Source organism: Notolepis coatsorum, assembly GCF_963971535.1.
Source record: "Notolepis coatsorum genome assembly, chromosome: 3".
Lineage (NCBI taxonomy): Eukaryota > Metazoa > Chordata > Actinopteri > Aulopiformes > Paralepididae > Notolepis > Notolepis coatsorum.
Window position 1 is genome coordinate 200,260,981 of NC_140167.1, and position 20,531 is coordinate 200,281,511.

Genomic DNA, 20,531 nt, shown 5'->3' on the forward strand with positions numbered 1-20,531 from the left:
CTCCTAGAACCCACCTCACCCCTGCCCACTTTGACAACCTAGGATGGCTTAGAGTAGATGACAGAGTACAGCACCTTGCAATGGGCCTGGTCTACAAGATACACTACACCACTAAGGTACCCATGTACATGTCAAAATACTTCCCAAAGGTCAGTGAATACCACGACCACAACACCAGAGGGAGCTCCACAAATCATGTTAAACCCAGATTCGGCTCAAACAAGGGACTAAACATAGGGCTGGGCGATATAACGATAACGATAAATATCACGATATATTTTAATAATCGATATCGAATATCGAAGAATTTTTATTTTTATTTTTATTTTTTTTGTGACCTGCAACAGGGCAGTTTTAAAACCAGAGACAGTGGACAGACTTGTCTTTCTTGCCTGCAACTTAAAGTAATGGCTTTGCTTGTCCAAATGACAATACTGACCAAATTGAGATTTATTTTTCTCTTGTCCATTTATTTAGTTTGTGTAGTACTTTTCTGGGCCTAAATGTTCTGATATAATCAGAACCTAAAACCTCTGTCTGCTCTGCATTGTGTTTAAAACCTTAAACGCCCTGAAGTACTTCAAAACAAGCAAACCAGGAAATGGTTTGTATGCAGCGGCCAACAGAGGAGACGACGGTTCGAAGAAAAAGAGGTCCGAGCGGATTTGATCAGCAAGAATCCGGGTTTTTATTAGGATTCAATAGCAAGTTACAAATCAATGATTTGAAAATTTTGTGCCATGAATTCTGCTAGTTGAAATCACTAAGCCGAAGTTTAGCAGAATTCAGTCTAAAAAGTCCAATATCTAAATGAGCTCGACGTCTGTCTCGCTTCTTTCTCCGTTGTTATCTCTCGTCTGCTCCGGGGCGTCGCCGCTGTCTTCCGGTCCAGTGGGGGAAGAGAATGTAGATTGGATGTTGTTTGCTCTTTGTCGTCCGTGGGGTGTGTCGCTCTCTCCCAGAGTCACCTATCTTAAAGTCTATGTCTCCTCCTCCCAACATTACGTCATGGGGGCGGGTCGTTCTGAGCGTTAAAAAGCTTCCTATTGGATGGCCAGTAGTCATGCCCGTTTATAGGCTACCTTCACATCTAATTAGCTGAAAATAGATGTTTGTCTTCCTTGAATAGCTCTGGGCCGGACCTCCTTGTAAGGGTTTTTCTAGCAGTTTCTAGTTAGGGGTATTTAACAGCTGCAGCACGGTTTCTAAAAGGGGGGCTATCTAATCAGCTTGGCCAGTTCCTGTGTCTGATAACTGTCTCCTTTGTTTTAGGGCCCGGTGTAAACACTTCATTGTCTCCACCAGTCCCACAACCACAAGGCTTTCTTTTGATCTATTGTAACTAAGGGAGTTTGCGACCAAATGTCTGGCGTCTCTTAACATGCCACTATTATCTCTAAATCTCGGTTTCAAGAAGTCTATTTGATCTTGGGGGGTTTTAAACAGCAGTATAGTGTGTTCGTTGTTGTATGATCAACACCTCCCTAAGGTATGTGAGTGTGGCCCTGAGAAAGTAAACTAGTGATAAAGGTGCAGTTTGGGGGTTTTGATCTAGCAGTCTATTGTAAGAATGTAGGTATGGGGGTGATTAACTCAGCCGCTACCCCCATTTTCCCCCTCTCCAGGAGTTAGATGACGGTCACTTTGAGTCAGCTATGAATGTGATGATGCGTGCAGTTTACCACCTCTGCCAAATTGCCATTCTGATTCCGTGTACAGTATATTTAAACAGTTTGCTTTCTGGAAAACTACTACATTTGCTTTCTAATTTAAAATACAGTTTGAAACCGTCTGTACACAGTAGGCTATGTGTGCTAGCAGAACTAGACACCAGTCACGAGTCACGGTGCACATGTGCGGTGGTTTGTCCACCAAAAAAGATAGAAAATAAACTAGCAGAGCCAGAACTGTTCAACCCTCCTGGAGCCACAGCCAGCAGAGAAGCCGGTTTACTTTCGCTTTTAAACCAGCTGCAGCCAGAGAACTGGAGTGTGAGGGGATGTAACACTAAAGATGGCGGCAATGACAAAGAATTGCTGCAAAATAAACATACATCTGTTGTAAAAAAAATAAAAATAAATGTAATACTTATAACAATTCGATAATTATCGATATCGAGAAATATGATAACATTATCATATCGTTATCGCGATATGATTTTTTTCCATATCGCCCAGCCCTAACTAAACACGTTTTGCAATTATGCCACAACAAAATGTGGAACGCCCTACCCAAAGCTGTGAAATAATGTGAATCCCTACCCACCTTCAAAACCACTCTCAAAGAGCACCTACGGGAGGCTGCAATTCGAACCTGGCCCCGGTAAATGTCCAAACCCCCACCCATCCAACCCCCTCCAATGTACAGTTTCTTCCCCCTCAAATGTATACATTCTCTTTTAGAAACTCTGTCTGTAAATAAACTGTACTGTATATTTGTATATCTTGTATGTCATAAATGTCTGGATGTAACAGTACTGTCTACTTGTATGTCATAAATGTTATGATGAATTGAAAATGGGGGACCCTGATGTAAACAAGATGAAAGTCTTTCTCTGGTCTGCATCCCCTTAACAATTGTATGTATTGAGCCGTTCTGCAATCTGTTAATAACATTTTCAATACATTTCAATCAATCAATGGTGGGTGATCCACAACTAAAGGGGGGATACAGTTACATGTGGGTAGGAGATGGTGAAGTGCCTCAGAGTGGGTTTACCTGGCCAGGTACTGCCCCGAGGAGGGCACCTCGTGCTTGTTGGGCTTGTCGTAGCAGTTCACCATGTTCTGGATCAGTGCCAGGTCGGGCCGGACCACCGTCGCCGCGGCTACCGCCCGGGCCACCAGCTGCAGCGCGTCGCGGATATAAAAGTCCAGCGGCTTGCGCTCCACGGCGCCGTACGCCAACAGCCCCAGGGGCAGCCCGATGGAGTGCAGCACGTCCGGGCTCTGCGGATGCCCGAGAATCCAGTGCACCGTGGGCAGCGTCAAGCCCAGCTCCTGGGCGCTGCGCAGCACGGTCGCCGCGCACTGGGGGTCCGCTCCGAACAGGAGCACCGAGGCCGGCGGCGGCCGGCTCCGCCGAAAGTGTTCCGACAGAAAGTCCTGGATCTGCGCCTCGTCCTGCGCCGACTCGTGGGTGAGGTTGAGGAGGGCGCGCAGGTGCCAGCCCGCGCTGTCCCAGCTCAGGCGGCTGTGGCGCTCCAGGAGCTGCAGCAGGCCCGCCGCCTCCTCCTCCCAGCCTTGGCACAGCACGGCCATGCCCTCCTGCCAGCCGCTGCGCTGCAGGACGGTGAGCAGGAGGTCGGAGAGGCCCGACGGAGGGATGCCGGTCACCATCTGCAGGTGGAAACGGTTCTGGAAGGAGAGAGAAAGGATGGACAACACCACACCGTCAGATTCTTTTTTTCTTTCATTTTGTACTTTAGTTTTTGGATATTGTATATTTTGTATAGTGTTTGGTCTTTTACTCTTTACTGTATGAAGCACACTCTTCAGGGGGCTCATACAGAACCAAGCATTTCACTGTAAGGTACAAATAAGACATGAAACGTGATCTACAGACAAGAGTGCAAATTATAAACTTTTAACAACTTGTTTTTGTTTGACGGGGACACTGGGAAATTATGAATGCATTTGACTTGTGTATGAAGTAGGTTCCTTGAGAAGTCACAACTCAAGAACAAAGAAATAAGAGCCAGGCGCCAAATGCATTAAACGTTTTAATTAATATGGATCTTTTGATGGACTTGACTGAAGGAGCTATAGTGCATACATCCAAAAACCTGACCTTGATCAAAATGGTTTAGGACAATGAAAAATAAATGATGCCCACACACTGGATCGATACTCCTTTTGTGGTTTATTCAGCAAAAACTGGTCTTTGTCAGTCACATTTAAAGTTGTGGCTGATATGCCGCTGAATAAACCACAAAGAAAGCATCGATCTAGTGTTATTATCTTTTTAAAAGCCCTGCTAATGTATAATTGCAGTCAACATCAGTTATATTTGCAATATGCTGCTTAGAGGGAATGCCAACCATTTTAAGAATTCACATTAATACCTATACTTGAGGCCAACAACGATGTCAGCAATGAGGATTTGTGATCTAGTGGTATTTGCTAGAAAGAGCTCTTGGCATCCAATATTGAGAACACAGTGGAGTTGGGCATACAGTATGTGCCCGCTACTTCCTCCACAGAGCTGCTGCTACTTCCTCCACAGAGCTGCTACTTCCTCCACAGAGCTCCTGCTACTTCCTCCACAGAGCTGCTACTTCCTCCACAGTGCTGCTACTTCCTCCACAGAGCTGCTACTTCCTCCACAGAGCTGCTACTTCCTCCACAGTGCTGCTACTTCCTCCACAGAGCTGATACTTCCTCCACAGAGCTGCTACTTCCTCCACAGAGCTGCTACTTCCTCCACAGTGCTGCTACTTCCTCCACAGAGCTGCTACTTCCTCCACAGAGCTGCTACTTCCTCCACAGAGCTGCTACTTCCTCCACAGTGCTGCTACTTCCTCCACAGAGCTGCTACTTCCTCCACAGAGCTGCTACTTCCTCCACAGAGCTGCTACTTCCTCCACAGAGCTGCTACTTCCTCCACAGAGCTCCTGCTACTTCCTCCACAGTGCCGCTACTTCCTCCACAGAGCTGCTACTTCCTCCACAGAGCTGCTACTTCCTCCACAGAGCTGCTACTTCCTCCACAGAGCTCCTGCTACTTCCTCCACAGTGCTGCTACTTCCTCCACAGAGCTGCTACTTCCTCCACAGAGCTGCTACTTCCTCCACAGTGCTGCTACTTCCTCCACAGTGCTGCTACTTCCTCCACAGTGCTGCTACTTCCTCCACAGAGCTCCTACTTCCTCCACAGTGCTGCTACTTCCTCCACAGTGCTGCTACTTCCTCCACAGTGCTGCTACTTCCTCCACAGAGCTCCTACTTCCTCCACAGTGCTGCTACTTCCTCCACAGTGCTGCTACTTCCTCCACAGAGCTCCTACTTCCTCCACAGAGCTGCTACTTCCTCCACAGAGCTGCTACTTCCTCCACAGAGCTCCTACTTCCTCCACAGTGCTGCTACTTCCTCCACAGAGCACCTACTTCCTCCACAGTGCTGCTACTTCCTCCACAGAGCTCCTACTTCCTCCACAGAGCTGCTACTTCCTCCACAGAGCTGCTACTTCCTCCACAGAGCTGCTACTTCCTCCACAGAGCTCCTACTTCCTCCACAGTGCTGCTACTTCCTCCACAGTGCTGCTACTTCCTCCACAGTGCTGCTACTTCCTCCACAGAGCTCCTACTTCCTCCACAGTGCTGCTACTTCCTCCACAGTGCTGCTACTTCCTCCACAGAGCTCCTACTTCCTCCACAGTGCTGCTACTTCCTCCACAGTGCTGCTACTTCCTCCACAGAGCTCCTACTTCCTCCACAGAGCTGCTACTTCCTCCACAGAGCTGCTACTTCCTCCACAGAGCTGCTACTTCCTCCACAGAGCTCCTACTTCCTCCACAGTGCTGCTACTTCCTCCACAGAGCTCCTACTTCCTCCACAGTGCTGCTACTTCCTCCACAGAGCTCCTACTTCCTCCACAGAGCTGCTACTTCCTCCACAGAGCTGCTACTTCCTCCACAGAGCTGCTACTTCCTCCACAGAGCTCCTACTTCCTCCACAGTGCTGCTACTTCCTCCACAGTGCTGCTACTTCCTCCACAGTGCTGCTACTTCCTCCACAGAGCTCCTACTTCCTCCACAGTGCTGCTACTTCCTCCACAGTGCTGCTACTTCCTCCACAGAGCTCCTACTTCCTCCACAGAGCTGCTACTTCCTCCACAGAGCTGCTACTTCCTCCACAGAGCTGCTACTTCCTCCACATAGCTCCTACTTCCTCCACAGTGCTGCTACTTCCTCCACAGAGCTCCTACTTCCTCCACAGTGCTGCTACTTCCTCCACAGAGCTCCTACTTCCTCCACAGAGCTGCTACTTCCTCCACAGAGCTGCTACTTCCTCCACAGAGCTGCTACTTCCTCCACAGAGCTGCTACTTCCTCCACATTGTAGCTACTTCCTCCACAGTGCCACTACTTCCTCCACAGAGCTACTACTTCCTCCACAGAGCTGCTACTTCCTCCACATTGTAGCTACTTCCTCCACAGTGCTGCTACTTCCTCCACAGTGCTGCTACTTCCTCCACAGAGCTGCTACTTCCTCCACAGAGCTGCTACTTCCTCCACAGAGGTGCTACTTCCTCCACAGAGCTGCTACTTCCTCCACATAGCTGCTACTTCCTCCACAGAGCTGCTACTTCCTTCACAGAGCTGCTACTTCCTCCACAGAGCTGCTACTTCCTCCACAGAGCTGCCACTTCCTCCACAGTGCTGCTACTTTCTCCACAGAGCTCCTACTTCCTCCACAGAGCTGATACTTCCTCCACAGAGCTCCTACTTCTTCCACAGAGCTGCTACTTCCTCCACAGAGCTGCTACTTCCTCCACAGAGCTGCTACTTCCTCCACAGAGCTGCCACTTCCTCCACAGTGCTGCTACTTTCTCCACAGAGCTCCTACTTCCTCCACAGAGCTGCTACTTCCTCCACAGAGCTCCTACTTCCTCCACAGTGCCGCTACTTCCTCCACAGAGCTCCTACTTCTTCCACAGTGCCGCTACTTTCTCCACAGAGCTCCTACTTCCTCCACAGAGCTGCTACTTCCTCCACAGTGCCGCTACTTCCTCCACAAAGCTCCTACTTCTTCCACAGTGCCGCTACTTTCTCCACAGAGCTCCTACTTCCTCCACAGTGCCGCTACTTCCTCCACAGAGCTCCTACTTCTTCCACAGAGCCGCTACTTCCTCCACAGAGCTCCTACTTCCTCCACAGAGCTGCTACTTCCTCCACAGAGCTGCTACTTCCTCCACAGAGCTCCTACTTCCTCCACAGTGCTGCTACTTCCTCCACAGTGCTGCTACTTCCTCCACAGTGCTGCTACTTCCTCCACAGAGCTCCTACTTCCTCCACAGTGCTGCTACTTCCTCCACAGTGCTGCTACTTCCTCCACAGAGCTCCTACTTCCTCCACAGAGCTGCTACTTCCTCCACAGAGCTGCTACTTCCTCCACAGAGCTGCTACTTCCTCCACATAGCTCCTACTTCCTCCACAGTGCTGCTACTTCCTCCACAGAGCTCCTACTTCCTCCACAGTGCTGCTACTTCCTCCACAGAGCTCCTACTTCCTCCACAGAGCTGCTACTTCCTCCACAGAGCTGCTACTTCCTCCACAGAGCTGCTACTTCCTCCACAGAGCTGCTACTTCCTCCACATTGTAGCTACTTCCTCCACAGTGCCACTACTTCCTCCACAGAGCTACTACTTCCTCCACAGAGCTGCTACTTCCTCCACATTGTAGCTACTTCCTCCACAGTGCTGCTACTTCCTCCACAGTGCTGCTACTTCCTCCACAGAGCTGCTACTTCCTCCACAGAGCTGCTACTTCCTCCACAGGTGCTACTTCCTCCACAGAGCTGCTACTTCCTCCACAGAGCTGCTACTTCCTCCACAGAGCTGCTACTTCCTTCACAGAGCTGCTACTTCCTCCACAGAGCTGCTACTTCCTCCACAGAGCTGCCACTTCCTCCACAGTGCTGCTACTTTCTCCACAGAGCTCCTACTTCCCCAACAGAGCTGATACTTCCTCCACAGAGCTCCTACTTCTTCCACAGAGCTGCTACTTCCTCCACAAAGCTGCTACTTCCTCCACAGAGCTGCTACTTCCTCCACAGAGCTGCTACTTCCTCCACAGAGCTGCTACTTCCTCCACATTGTAGCTACTTCCTCCACAGTGCCACTACTTCCTCCACAGAGCTACTACTTCCTCCACAGAGCTGCTACTTCCTCCACATTGTAGCTACTTCCTCCACAGAGCTGCTACTTCCTCCACAGAGCTGCTACTTCCTCCACAGAGCTGCTACTTCCTCCACAGAGCTGCTACTTCCTCCACATTGTAGCTACTTCCTCCACAGTGCCACTACTTCCTCCACAGAGCTACTACTTCCTCCACAGAGCTGCTACTTCCTCCACATTGTAGCTACTTCCTCCACAGTGCTGCTACTTCCTCCACAGTGCTGCTACTTCCTCCACAGAGCTGCTACTTCCTCCACAGAGCTGCTACTTCCTCCACAGAGGTGCTACTTCCTCCACAGAGCTGCTACTTCCTCCACAGAGCTGCTACTTCCTCCACAGAGCTGCTACTTCCTCCACAGAGCTGCCACTTCCTCCACAGTGCTGCTACTTTCTCCACAGAGCTCCTACTTCCTCCACAGAGCTGATACTTCCTCCACAGAGCTCCTACTTCTTCCACAGAGCTGCTACTTCCTCCACAGAGCTGCTACTTCCTCCACAGAGCTGCTACTTCCTCCACAGAGCTGCCACTTCCTCCACAGTGCTGCTACTTTCTCCACAGAGCTCCTACTTCCTCCACAGAGCTGCTACTTCCTCCACAGAGCTCCTACTTCCTCCACAGTGCCGCTACTTCCTCCACAGAGCTCCTACTTCTTCCACAGTGCCGCTACTTTCTCCACAGAGCTCCTACTTCCTCCACAGAGCTGCTACTTCCTCCACAGTGCCGCTACTTCCTCCACAAAGCTCCTACTTCTTCCACAGTGCCGCTACTTTCTCCACAGAGCTCCTACTTCCTCCACAGTGCCGCTACTTCCTCCACAGAGCTCCTACTTCTTCCACAGAGCCGCTACTTCCTCCACAGAGCTCCTACTTCCTCCACAGAGCTGCTACTTCCTCCACAGAGCTGCTACTTCCTCCACAGTGCTGCTACTTTCTCCACAGAGCTCCTACTTCTTCCACAGAGCTGCTACTTCCTCCACAGAGCCGCTACTTCCTCCACAGAGCCGCTACTTCCTCCACAGAGCTCCTACTTCCTCCACAGTGCTGCTACTTCCTCTACAGAGCTCCTACTTCCTCCACAGAGCTCCTACTTCCTCCACAGTGCTGCTACTTCCTCCACAGTGCTGCTACTTCCTCCACAGAGCTGCTACTTCCTCCACAGAGCCGCTACTTCCTCCACAGAGCTCCTACTTCCTCCACAGTGCTGCTACTTCCTCCACAGAGCTCCTACTTCCTCCACAGAGCTCCTACTTCCTCCACAGTGCTGCTACTTCCTCCACAGTGCTGCTACTTCCTCCACAGAGCTCCTACTTCCTCCACAGTGCTGCTACTTCCTCCACAGAGCTGCTACTTCCTCCACAGAGCTGCTACTTCCTCCACAGTGCTCCTACTTCCTCCACAGTGCTGCTACTTCCTCCACAGAGCTGCTACTTCCTCCACAGAGCTGCTACTTCCTCCACAGAGCTGCTACTTCCTCCACAGAGCTGCTACTTCCTCCACATAGCTCCTACTTCCTCCACAGTGCTGCTACTTCCTCCACAGAGCTCCTACTTCCTCCACAGTGCTGCTACTTCCTCCACAGAGCTCCTACTTCCTCCACAGAGCTGCTACTTCCTCCACAGAGCTGCTACTTCCTCCACAGAGCTGCTACTTCCTCCACAGAGCTGCTACTTCCTCCACATTGTAGCTACTTCCTCCACAGTGCCACTACTTCCTCCACAGAGCTACTACTTCCTCCACAGAGCTGCTACTTCCTCCACATTGTAGCTACTTCCTCCACAGTGCTGCTACTTCCTCCACAGTGCTGCTACTTCCTCCACAGAGCTGCTACTTCCTCCACAGAGCTGCTACTTCCTCCACAGAGGTGCTACTTCCTCCACAGAGCTGCTACTTCCTCCACAGAGCTGCTACTTCCTCCACAGAGCTGCTACTTCCTCCACAGAGCTGCTACTTCCTCCACAGAGCTGCTACTTCCTCCACAGAGCTGCTACTTCCTCCACAGAGCTGCCACTTCCTCCACAGTGCTGCTACTTTCTCCACAGAGCTCCTACTTCCTCCACAGAGCTGATACTTCCTCCACAGAGCTCCTACTTCTTCCACAGAGCTGCTACTTCCTCCACAGAGCTGCTACTTCCTCCACAGAGCTGCTACTTCCTCCACAGAGCTGCCACTTCCTCCACAGTGCTGCTACTTTCTCCACAGAGCTCCTACTTCCTCCACAGAGCTGCTACTTCCTCCACAGAGCTCCTACTTCCTCCACAGTGCCGCTACTTCCTCCACAGAGCTCCTACTTCTTCCACAGTGCCGCTACTTTCTCCACAGAGCTCCTACTTCCTCCACAGAGCTGCTACTTCCTCCACAGTGCCGCTACTTCCTCCACAGAGCTCCTACTTCTTCCACAGTGCCGCTACTTTCTCCACAGAGCTCCTACTTCCTCCACAGTGCCGCTACTTCCTCCACAGAGCTCCTACTTCTTCCACAGAGCCGCTACTTCCTCCACAGAGCTCCTACTTCCTCCACAGAGCTGCTACTTCCTCCACAGAGCTGCTACTTCCTCCACAGTGCTGCTACTTTCTCCACAGAGCTCCTACTTCTTCCACAGAGCTGCTACTTCCTCCACAGAGCCGCTACTTCCTCCACAGAGCCGCTACTTCCTCCACAGAGCTCCTACTTCCTCCACAGTGCTGCTACTTCCTCCACAGAGCTCCTACTTCCTCCACAGAGCTCCTACTTCCTCCACAGTGCTGCTACTTCCTCCACAGTGCTGCTACTTCCTCCACAGAGCTGCTACTTCCTCCACAGAGCCGCTACTTCCTCCACAGAGCTCCTACTTCCTCCACAGTGCTGCTACTTCCTCCACAGAGCTCCTACTTCCTCCACAGAGCTCCTACTTCCTCCTCAGTGCTGCTACCTCCTCCACAGTGCTGCTACTTCCTCCACAGAGTTCCTACTTCCTCCATAGTGCTGCTACTTCCTCCACAGAGCTGCTACTTCCTCCACAGAGCTGCTACTTCCTCCACAGTGCTCCTACTTCCTCCACAGTGCTGCTACTTCCTCCACAGAGCTGCTACTTCCTCCACAGAGCTGCTACTTCCTCCACAGTGCTGCTACTTCCTCCACAGTGCTGCTACTTCCTCCACAGTGTTGCTACTTCCTCCACAGTGCTGCTACTTCCTCCACAGAGCTGCTACTTCCTCCACAGAGCTCCTACTTCCTCCACAGTATCGCTACTTCCTCCACAGAGCTGCTACTTCCTCCACATTGTTGCTACTTCCTCCACAGAGCTTTTACTTCCTCCACAGTGCTGCTACTTCCTCCACAGAGCTGCTACTTCCTCCACAGTGCTGCTACTTCCTCCACAGAGCTGCTACTTCCTCCACAGTGCTGCTACTTCATCCACAGTGCTGCTACTTCCTCCACAGAGCTGCTACTTCCTCCACAGTGCTGCTACTTCCTCCACAGAGCTGCTACTTCATCCACAGTGCTGCTACTTCCTCCACAGAGCTGCTACTTCCTCCACAGTGCTGCTACTTCCTCCACAGAGCTGCTACTTCCTCCACAGAGCTCCTGCTACTTCCTCCACAGAGCTGCTACTTCCTCCACAGAGCTGCTACTTCCTCCACAGTGCTACTACTTCCTCCACAGTGCTGCTACTTCCTCCACAGTGCTACTACTTCCTCCACAGAGCTGCTACTTCCTCCACAGAGCTGCTACTTCATCCACAGTGCTGCTACTTCCTCCACAGAGCTGCTACTTCCTCCACAGTGCTGCTACTTCCTCCACAGAGCTGCTACTTCCTCCACAGAGCTCCTGCTACTTCCTCCACAGAGCTGCTACTTCCTCCACAGAGCTGCTACTTCCTCCACAGTGCTACTACTTCCTCCACAGTGCTGCTACTTCCTCCACAGTGCTACTACTTCCTCCACAGAGCTGCTACTTCCTCCACAGTGTAGCTAATGAAATATCAGTTTTTGAAATGCATTTATTTACAAGCGATTATCCGCCATTTTGAATTTGTGTCCTAATTTGGTTTGTAGTCATATGAGGAGAGGATATCCAGAGCTCTCAATGAGCGTTGACATTTCGAAAAACTACACAGCTCATGCCAGCTTCCTGCAAGCAAATTACTTGTGGCAGAATAATTTTTATTTCTCTTATTTCTCGTGATTATCTATCACAAAACTGATCGTTATTGGCATAGATTGGATCGCAGTTAGTGTGTCTATCTTCTGTGAACGTTTAGCAACAATCTGTGTTGCAATCCGATAAAAAATGGCAGAGCCATATCCATTATAAGAATGGAACTGTACATACAGTAGATTTCATTCATGGTTCTTGCTGGATGCCTGGTGATACTAAATCCAAATTGAACTCTGCCATTGGAACGAGTAGATTTGGCCCGATCCATATATGTGCAACTTGGCTATAATGTAATTTATAGGCCTGATATTCTATATTCTATAATAATATTTCAAATTGCATGTGACCGGATGGCAGAATTCAGTACTGTATCTACAAAACCTTCTGTTTAATCATCTTCCCTTTATTAATTTCCTTCGATTTTTTGTACACATGATCTCAAGAAGGTGCTGAACGAGCGCAGTGCCAGTATTTCATGTCTGGTCATTTTTAGCATGGTGTGTTATTCACTGTCAAAGATGCAAAGAAAAATCATAATTTATATTCTCCTTTGTTTCATCACAATTTACTCAAGCCTAGTAACAATTTCTGACACTGGGAATATATTCCCTTAGATCCATAGTCCCTAGATACCAATAATATGCAAATGGAGCAGCAAAAATCTTTGGAATCTGCAGCATTTTTCCAACCAAGTTCCATCACTTGTTAGTAAGTGTTCATTAGACAATGGTGACATTTGTGATTTAAAGTGAAAACTGTGATTCGAACTGGACTGTGACCAAGCAGACCAAGTCTGCTAACAGACCAGGCCCAAGTTCCAGTGGCCAGCCAGCTACCACCAGACCCAGGCCCAGGCTCCAGCAGCAGCCAGCTACCACCAGGCCCAGACCCAGGCTCCAGCAGCAGCCAGCTACCACCAGGCCAGACCCAGGCTCCAGCAGCAGCCAGCTACCACCAGGCCCAGACCCAGGCTCCAGCAGCAGCCAGCTACCACCAGGCCAGACCCAGGCTCCAGCAGCAGCCAGCTACCACCAGACCCAGGCCCCGGCTCCAGCAGCAGCAGCTACCACCAGGCCAGACCCAGGCTCCAGCAGCAGCCAGCTACCACCAGACCCAGGCCCCGGCTCCAGCAGCAGCCAGCTACCACCAGGCCCAGACCCAGGCTCCAGCAGCAGCCAGCTACGACCAGGCCCAGACCCAGGCTCCAGCAGCAGCCAGCTACGACCAGGCCCAGACCCAGGCTCCAGCAGCAGCCACCACCAGGCCCAGACCCAGGCTCCAGCTGCAGCCAGCTACCACCAGGCCCAGACCCAGGCTCCAGCAGCAGCCAGCTACCACCAGGCCCAGACCCAGGCTCCAGCAGCAGCCACCACCACCAGGCCCAGACCCAGGCTCCAGCAGCAGCTACCACCAGGCCAGACCCAGGCTCCAGCAGCAGCTACCACCAGGCCCAGACCCAGGCTCCAGCAGCAGCCAGCTACCACCAGGCCCAGGCTCCAGCAGCAGCAGCTACCACCAGACCCAGGCTCCAGCAGCCACCACCACCAGGCCCAGACCCAGGCTCCAGCAGCAGCCACCACCACCAGGCCAGACCCAGGCTCCAGCAGCAGCCAGCTACCACCAGGCCCAGACCCAGACACAGGCTCCAGCAGCAGCCACCACCAGGCCAGACCCAGGCTCCAGCAGCAGCCACCACCACCAGGCCCAGACCCAGGCTCCAGCAGCCACCACCACCAGGCCAGACCCAGGCTCCAGCAGCAGCCACCACCACCAGGCCAGGCCCAGGCTCCAGCAGCAGCAGCTACCACCAGGCCAGGCCCAGACCCAGGCTCCAGCAGCAGCCACCACCAGGCCAGACCCAGGCTCCAGCAGCAGCCACCACCAGGCCAGACCCAGGCTCCAGCAGCAGCCACCACCACCAGGCCCAGACCCAGGCTCCAGCAGCAGCCACCACCAGGCCCAGACCCAGGCTCCAGCAGCCACCACCACCAGGCCCAGACCCAGGCTCCAGCAGCAGCCACCACCAGGCCAGACCCAGGCTCCAGCAGCAGCCAGCTACCACCAGGCCCAGGCCCAGGCTCCAGCAGCCACCACCACCAGGCCCAGACCCAGGCTCCAGCAGCAGCCAGCTACCACCAGGCCCAGACCCAGGCTCCAGCAGCAGCCACCACCACCAGGCCAGACCCAGGCTCCAGTAGCAGCAGCCACCAGGCCAGGCCCAGGCTCCAGCAGCAGCCACCACCACCAGGCCCAGGCTCCAGCAGCAGCCACCACCACCAGGCCAGACCCAGGCTCCAGCAGCAGCCACCACCACCAGGCCCAGACCCAGGCTCCAGCAGCAGCCACCACCAGGCCCAGGCCCCAGCTCCAGCAGCAGCCACCACCAGGCCCAGACCCAGGCTCCAGCAGCCACCACCACCAGGCCCAGACCCAGGCTCCAGCAGCAGCCACCACCAGGCCAGACCCAGGCTCCAGCAGCAGCTATCACCAGGCCAGGCCCAGGCTCCAGCAGCAGCCACCACCAGGCCAGACCCAGGCTCCAGCAGCCACCACCACCAGGCCCAGACCCAGGCTCCAGCAGCAGCCAGCTACCACCAGGCCCAGACCCAGGCTCCAGCAGCAGCCAGCTACCACCAGGCACAGACCCAGGCTCCAGCAGCAGCCACCACCACCAGGCCAGACCCAGGCTCCAGCAGCAGCCAGCTACCACCAGGCCAGGCCCAGGCTCCAGCAGCAGCCACCACCACCAGGCCAGACCCAGGCTCCAGCAGCAGCCACCACCACCAGGCCAGACCCAGGCTCCAGTAGCAGCAGCCACCAGGCCCAGACCCAGGCTCCAGCAGCAGCCACCACCACCAGGCCAGACCCAGGCTCCAGCAGCAGCCACCACCACCAGGCCCAGACCCAGGCTCCAGCAGCAGCCACCATCAGGCCCAGGCCCCGGCTCCAGCAGCAGCCACCACCAGGCCCAGACCCAGGCTCCAGCAGCAGCCACCACCAGGCCAGACCCAGGCTCCAGCAGCAGCCACCACCAGGCCAGACCCAGGCTCCAGCAGCAGCCACCACCACCAGGCCCAGACCCAGGCTCCAGCAGCCACCACCACCAGGCCAGACCCAGGCTCCAGCAGCAGCCACCACCACCAGGCCCAGACCCAGGCTCCAGCAGCAGCCACCACCACCAGGCCAGACCCAGGCTCCAGCAGCAGCCACCACCAGGCCAGACCCAGGCTCCAGCAGCAGCCACCACCAGGCCAGACCCAGGCTCCAGCAGCAGCCACCACCACCAGGCCCAGACCCAGGCTCCAGCAGCCACCACCACCAGGCCAGACCCAGGCTCCAGCAGCAGCCACCACCACCAGGCCCAGACCCAGGCTCCAGCAGCAGCCACCACCACCAGGCCAGACCCAGGCTCCAGCAGCAGCTACCACCAGGCCAGGCCCAGACCCAGGCTCCAGCAGCAGATGGAGGCAAAGGTACATCCTGGGGTGAGTGTCGTTACTGCACTGGTGGCACAATGGCAACTAAGGAACGTAAGAAAGACATAGAGGAGCTAAAAGATGCAGTGAGCATGATGACTGTTGAATTGGCAACCATTACAAGTCAGCAGTGCACCATCATGAACTTATTGGGTGAAAGTAAAGAGCTGAAAAAAACTGAATGAGGAACAGGAGAAGAAAATGTACTATCTGGAATCCGAGTATCCGACTTGATACAGTACTCAAGAATGAACGATGTAATAATATCTGGACTGGCGATCAAGCCAAGATCTTACTCCCATGCAGTGAAAGGCCGGGGAAGAGAGGTCAGTTCAGACCACGAGGAGTCAACAGAAGAGCAAATAACATCATTCCTTCTTAGAAAAAAACATTGAGATAAGCATAAACAATATTGAGGCATGTCACACACTGCCAACAAGGAATCAGAATGACAAGCCGGCCGTAATTGTGCGTTTTGCGAACAGGAGGCACAAAGTTGATCTGATTAGGCAGCTAGGGGAGGAAATTAAAGGGAGCAAATGTGTACATAAATGAGCACCTCACAAGATGAAATGCAGAGATTGCAAGTAAAGCAAGGTTCTTAAGAAAGCAGGGAAACATTTTGCCCGAGCGGTCAGCCGGCAGGCCGCAAATCACGCCATAAATCCATCTCTACAGACTGTATGAATTAACACATCCACCGCCGGAAACGCTTTAAAGCGTTATTGCCCGCCATGCTTTGACCGCCAGATCTCGCTGTACAGCGTTATTGAGATCAATATTAAATTTTTTCGCCATGGCATTCATAATTCATATATACACCTCCGACGCTGCAGCTGGACCCTATAGGTGACGGCAACGACGGCTCAATACCGCCGCCTGGTGGATGGTCGGGTGAGTTACACTCGGAACAACAGGAAGTGGCCGATGTGCGTCGATTAAATTCATCCGGCCGTCAGACATTGTTGCAAGGCTCCCGACAGACGCTATAGTACATAATGGATCGCTTTATAAACTTAATAATCGATATGATTTTGGCGTTTATTGCGACATACAAACCGGAAATGGACCTAGGCGATCGACGTCCTATACTTGGGATATTTCACCGCCAGTCTCTTTGACGCACGGTAAGAGGACACTAATGTTATTTTCAGCCCAATTGTGTATTAATTTCACTGCAAACCATCTGATCAATATATCACCCATACTACATAAAGCATTTACTGACGATCACGGAATTATAAACGACCCCCCCCTTTCCTCCACGCATGATGAAGCATAACGTATACGATCATATACAGTTGAATTTTTTAATATAGCGTGTCTAGGGAATAAACGGCAATCGATAATCTATATGCGTTTAGGCCTATAACTCACGTTCTAGGAATTACTGCAGAAAACGATAAAAACATATTTATATTCTAGAAGGTATTTTTGTATGAACGTATGAATGAAAAAGTATAACGTTCCTACATCCTGAACGATAGATAATCGATGTTGAATGGGCCATAGTAATGTCAATTTAGCAATACAATTAAAAAAGTTATAGCCCTGCAAAGAAGGTAAACATCTCCATAGGCTTACAGTGATGGCAGACTAGGTATATTGATGGGTATAACCAATGGCAGGGAATGTGTTAATGTTGCATTTGTTTACCAATAATACTAATAATAATACACTTTATTTGTATAGCACCTTTCATACAGAAACTGCAGCTCAAAGTGCTTCACAACAGAAAAAAGACAGGCATAAAATGAGCACATAAAGTGCAGACATATAAAATCACAGTTTTTCACATTAGGATCTAACATCCCAACAGGCCACCTTGTTTCTGGTTTGATTCAGTTTTAAATAGACAATAATAAAAAGAGTAAGATAAAACAGACAGAGTGAACTAGTGCAATAGTGCAGTGCACTAAAATAGTAGAATAGAATAGATAAAATAAAAAAGATTTACAGTGCAATAAAATAGTTCTGGATTACTGTTCAACAGTTCAAAGTCATCTTTACCTTCTCTGTTTGGTCTCCACAGTGTTCCGCTATCCGCTAAGGTGTCAGCTAATGGGGATCCGTTTAAATAAACAAATAAACAAATAAATTACTTGTGGATGAATTTCTTTTATTTCTATTATTCTTTGGGATTATCTAGAACATTATTGGCATAAATAATTTCCATTATAAAAAAGTTATTACTTACAGTAGACTTCATTCACGGTTCTTGCTGCACTCCTGGTGACACTAAATCCAGATTGAACTCTGTCATTGGAAAGGGGAGATTTGGCCCGATCCATAGATGTGCGACTTGGCCACAATAAGGTCATTTATTGGCCTGATATTCTTTATTCTATAATCATATTTCAAATAGCATGTGTCCGGATCGCAGAATCATCGTCCCTTTATTCATTTGCTTAGATTTTTTGTAGGTGATCTCAAGAAGGTGCTGAACGAGCAAATTTTTTGCATGGTGTTATTCACCGTCAAAGATGAGAAAAAGAAATTCAAATAGAATTGATATTCTCCTTTGGTTCATTACAATTGAGTTGACTCAAGCCTAGTAACAGACAGAATATTCCTCACACTGGGAATACATTCCCTGAGATCCATAGATGTCCCTAGACACCAAGAGCATGCAAATGGACCTTGTAGAAGTGGAGCAATCTTCAATTTACTTAGGTATGTATTTTTAGGCAGATTTTCAGAAAATAGGGCTAGGGCTCAAGAGGTTAACAGCTGTTGTTTTTTTGGTAACATAACCACCTCTTCCCTGCTCTCTCCTCTCCCTCATTCATTGAGAGCTCAGAGGAGGACTGTTTGTGTCAAATCAACTGAGCCAGTGTTTCTTGATTGCCCCAGGGAATGAAGGCTTTGTTCTGTTGTGTCGTTTGACCTCACAGCATACCAAGGAAGGGATCTAGACCAGCTGTTCTAGTGTTAGACATACCTGCCTGCCTTCATAAATTGCAAGCTGAGGCCACAATAATAATAATAATAATAACAATAAGACAATAAAATGTCTCAATCAGGCATTCCAGTGTCTCAACTTCTTCCAAAAAGTAACTAAATTAGTTACTCAGTTACAAATGATAAAAGTAACTAGTTACTTCAGAAAGTAACTATTGCGTTACTTTCAAGTACATTTTTAAATGCTCAAATGTGACCCCACCTCCACCCCTCTTTAACGGAACATAAAATACATGTTCAATTATTTATGATAAATCTGAATATTATTATGAAATGGACACTTAATACAATACATTACGGTATTAACATAAACAATGTACACAAATCTAAACTATTTGAATGTTGCTGTGGGACAAAGTGAGACTAGCCTCCAATCAAATGCCATGTGTGTAGATATTATAATGACTATGTTTATATAGTGGATCGATGCAAATAACACAATAGATGTTTTGGAACTTTTGATATTTATTGCCCCTCAACAGGCCACAACTGGGCAAAATAGAAGTATGCTTGTTAAGCACTATACCAAAAATAAATAACAAAATTATATACACTCTTTGTAGTGCAAATAAAATAAAAACAAAACTTCAGACAATTGGTAGTTACTGTATACTGTACTTCAAGTATTTTCTTCCTCAAAAAAGTAGAACAGCGTAACAATATGAGGCGCTTTCAATGTAACTGAAAAGTGCAATGTATAGCAAAACTAAGGAATCCAAATATAAACAGGTAATACATAAAACATCTTTAAACACATAAAAATAAATCTCTTTCTCTGGCCATTGACAATCTCACTTCAAGAGGCTGCAGCCAGCCAATACATCTAAATTAAATTATGCTCTTTAAGCAATGTACCAAAAATAGGGATGCTCGATATTGGCTTTTTTACCGATACCGATATACCGATATTGTCCAACTCTTAATTTCCGATACCGATATCAACCGATACCGATATATGCAGGGTTTCCCCCCCCCCCAAAAAATGGAATAATTTCAGGTAATTAACATTACATATCTCTTGTTGTGGAATTAACACAACATTATGCATACTTTTGACAATAAATAAAATCAGAATTTGTTCTTACTTGCTTGCCTGGGTAAATAAAGGTTATAGAAATGTAAAAAAAATAAAAAAAAATTTATTTTATTTTATTTTTTTGAAAACCGATACCGATATTTTCCGATATCACATTTTAATGCCGATATCGGCCGATAATATCGGTAGGCCGATAATATCGGACATCCCTAACCAAAAATGTAAGCTACCCTATCTAGCTATCCATCCACCCATTCTTGTCATTGAACCATGGTTGTATCTCAAAACCAAAAGCTTCTCAAACTTCTGGTCATAGAGCCTGTTCCTCAGTGGAGTCAGATAGTCCTAACAGTGTTTATTATTAAGAGTCAGATAGTCCTAACAGTGTTTATTATTAAGAGTCAGACAGTCCTAACAGTGTTTATTATTAAGAGTCAGATAGTCCTAACAGTGTTTATTATTAAGAGTCAGACAGTCCTAACAGTGTTTATTATTAAGAGTCAGATAGTCCTAACAGTGTTTATTATTAAGAGTCAGACAGTCCTAACAGTGTTTATTATTAAGAGTCAGATAGTCCTAACAGTGTTTATTATTAAGAGTCAGATAGTCCTAACAGTGTTTATTATTAAGAGTCAGACAGTCCTAACAGTGTTTATTATTAAGAGTCAGATAGTCCTAACAGTGTTTATTATTAAGAGTCAGACAGTCCTAACAGTGTTTATTATTAAGAGTCAGATAGTCCTAACAGTGTTTATTATTAAGAGTCAGATAGTCCTAACAGTGTTTATTATTAAGAGTCAGATAGTCCTAACAGTGTTTATTATTAAGAGTCAGATAGTCCTAACAGTGTTTATTATTAAGAGTCAGACAGTCCTAACAGTGTTTATTATTAAGAGTCAGATAGTCCTAACAGTGTTTATTATTAAGAGTCAGATAGTCCTAACAGTGTTTATTATTAAGAGTCAGATAGTCCTAACAGTGTTTATTATTAAGAGTCAGATAGTCCTAACAGTGTTTATTATTAAGAGT

The 20,531-nt window shown here is 49.3% G+C and overlaps 1 protein-coding gene across 1 annotated transcript in view; it reads right to left on the reverse strand.

Annotated features, from left to right (window-relative positions):
- Positions 1-20,531, reverse strand: part of grin3bb (glutamate receptor, ionotropic, N-methyl-D-aspartate 3Bb) — a gene marked incomplete at both ends in the record, with an annotated part of 569,733 nt that overhangs the window by 231,009 nt on the left and 318,193 nt on the right. The window contains 1 exon segment of the mRNA XM_084311504.1: positions 2,719-3,356. Coding sequence (XP_084167630.1) covers positions 2,719-3,356 — 638 coding nt within the window.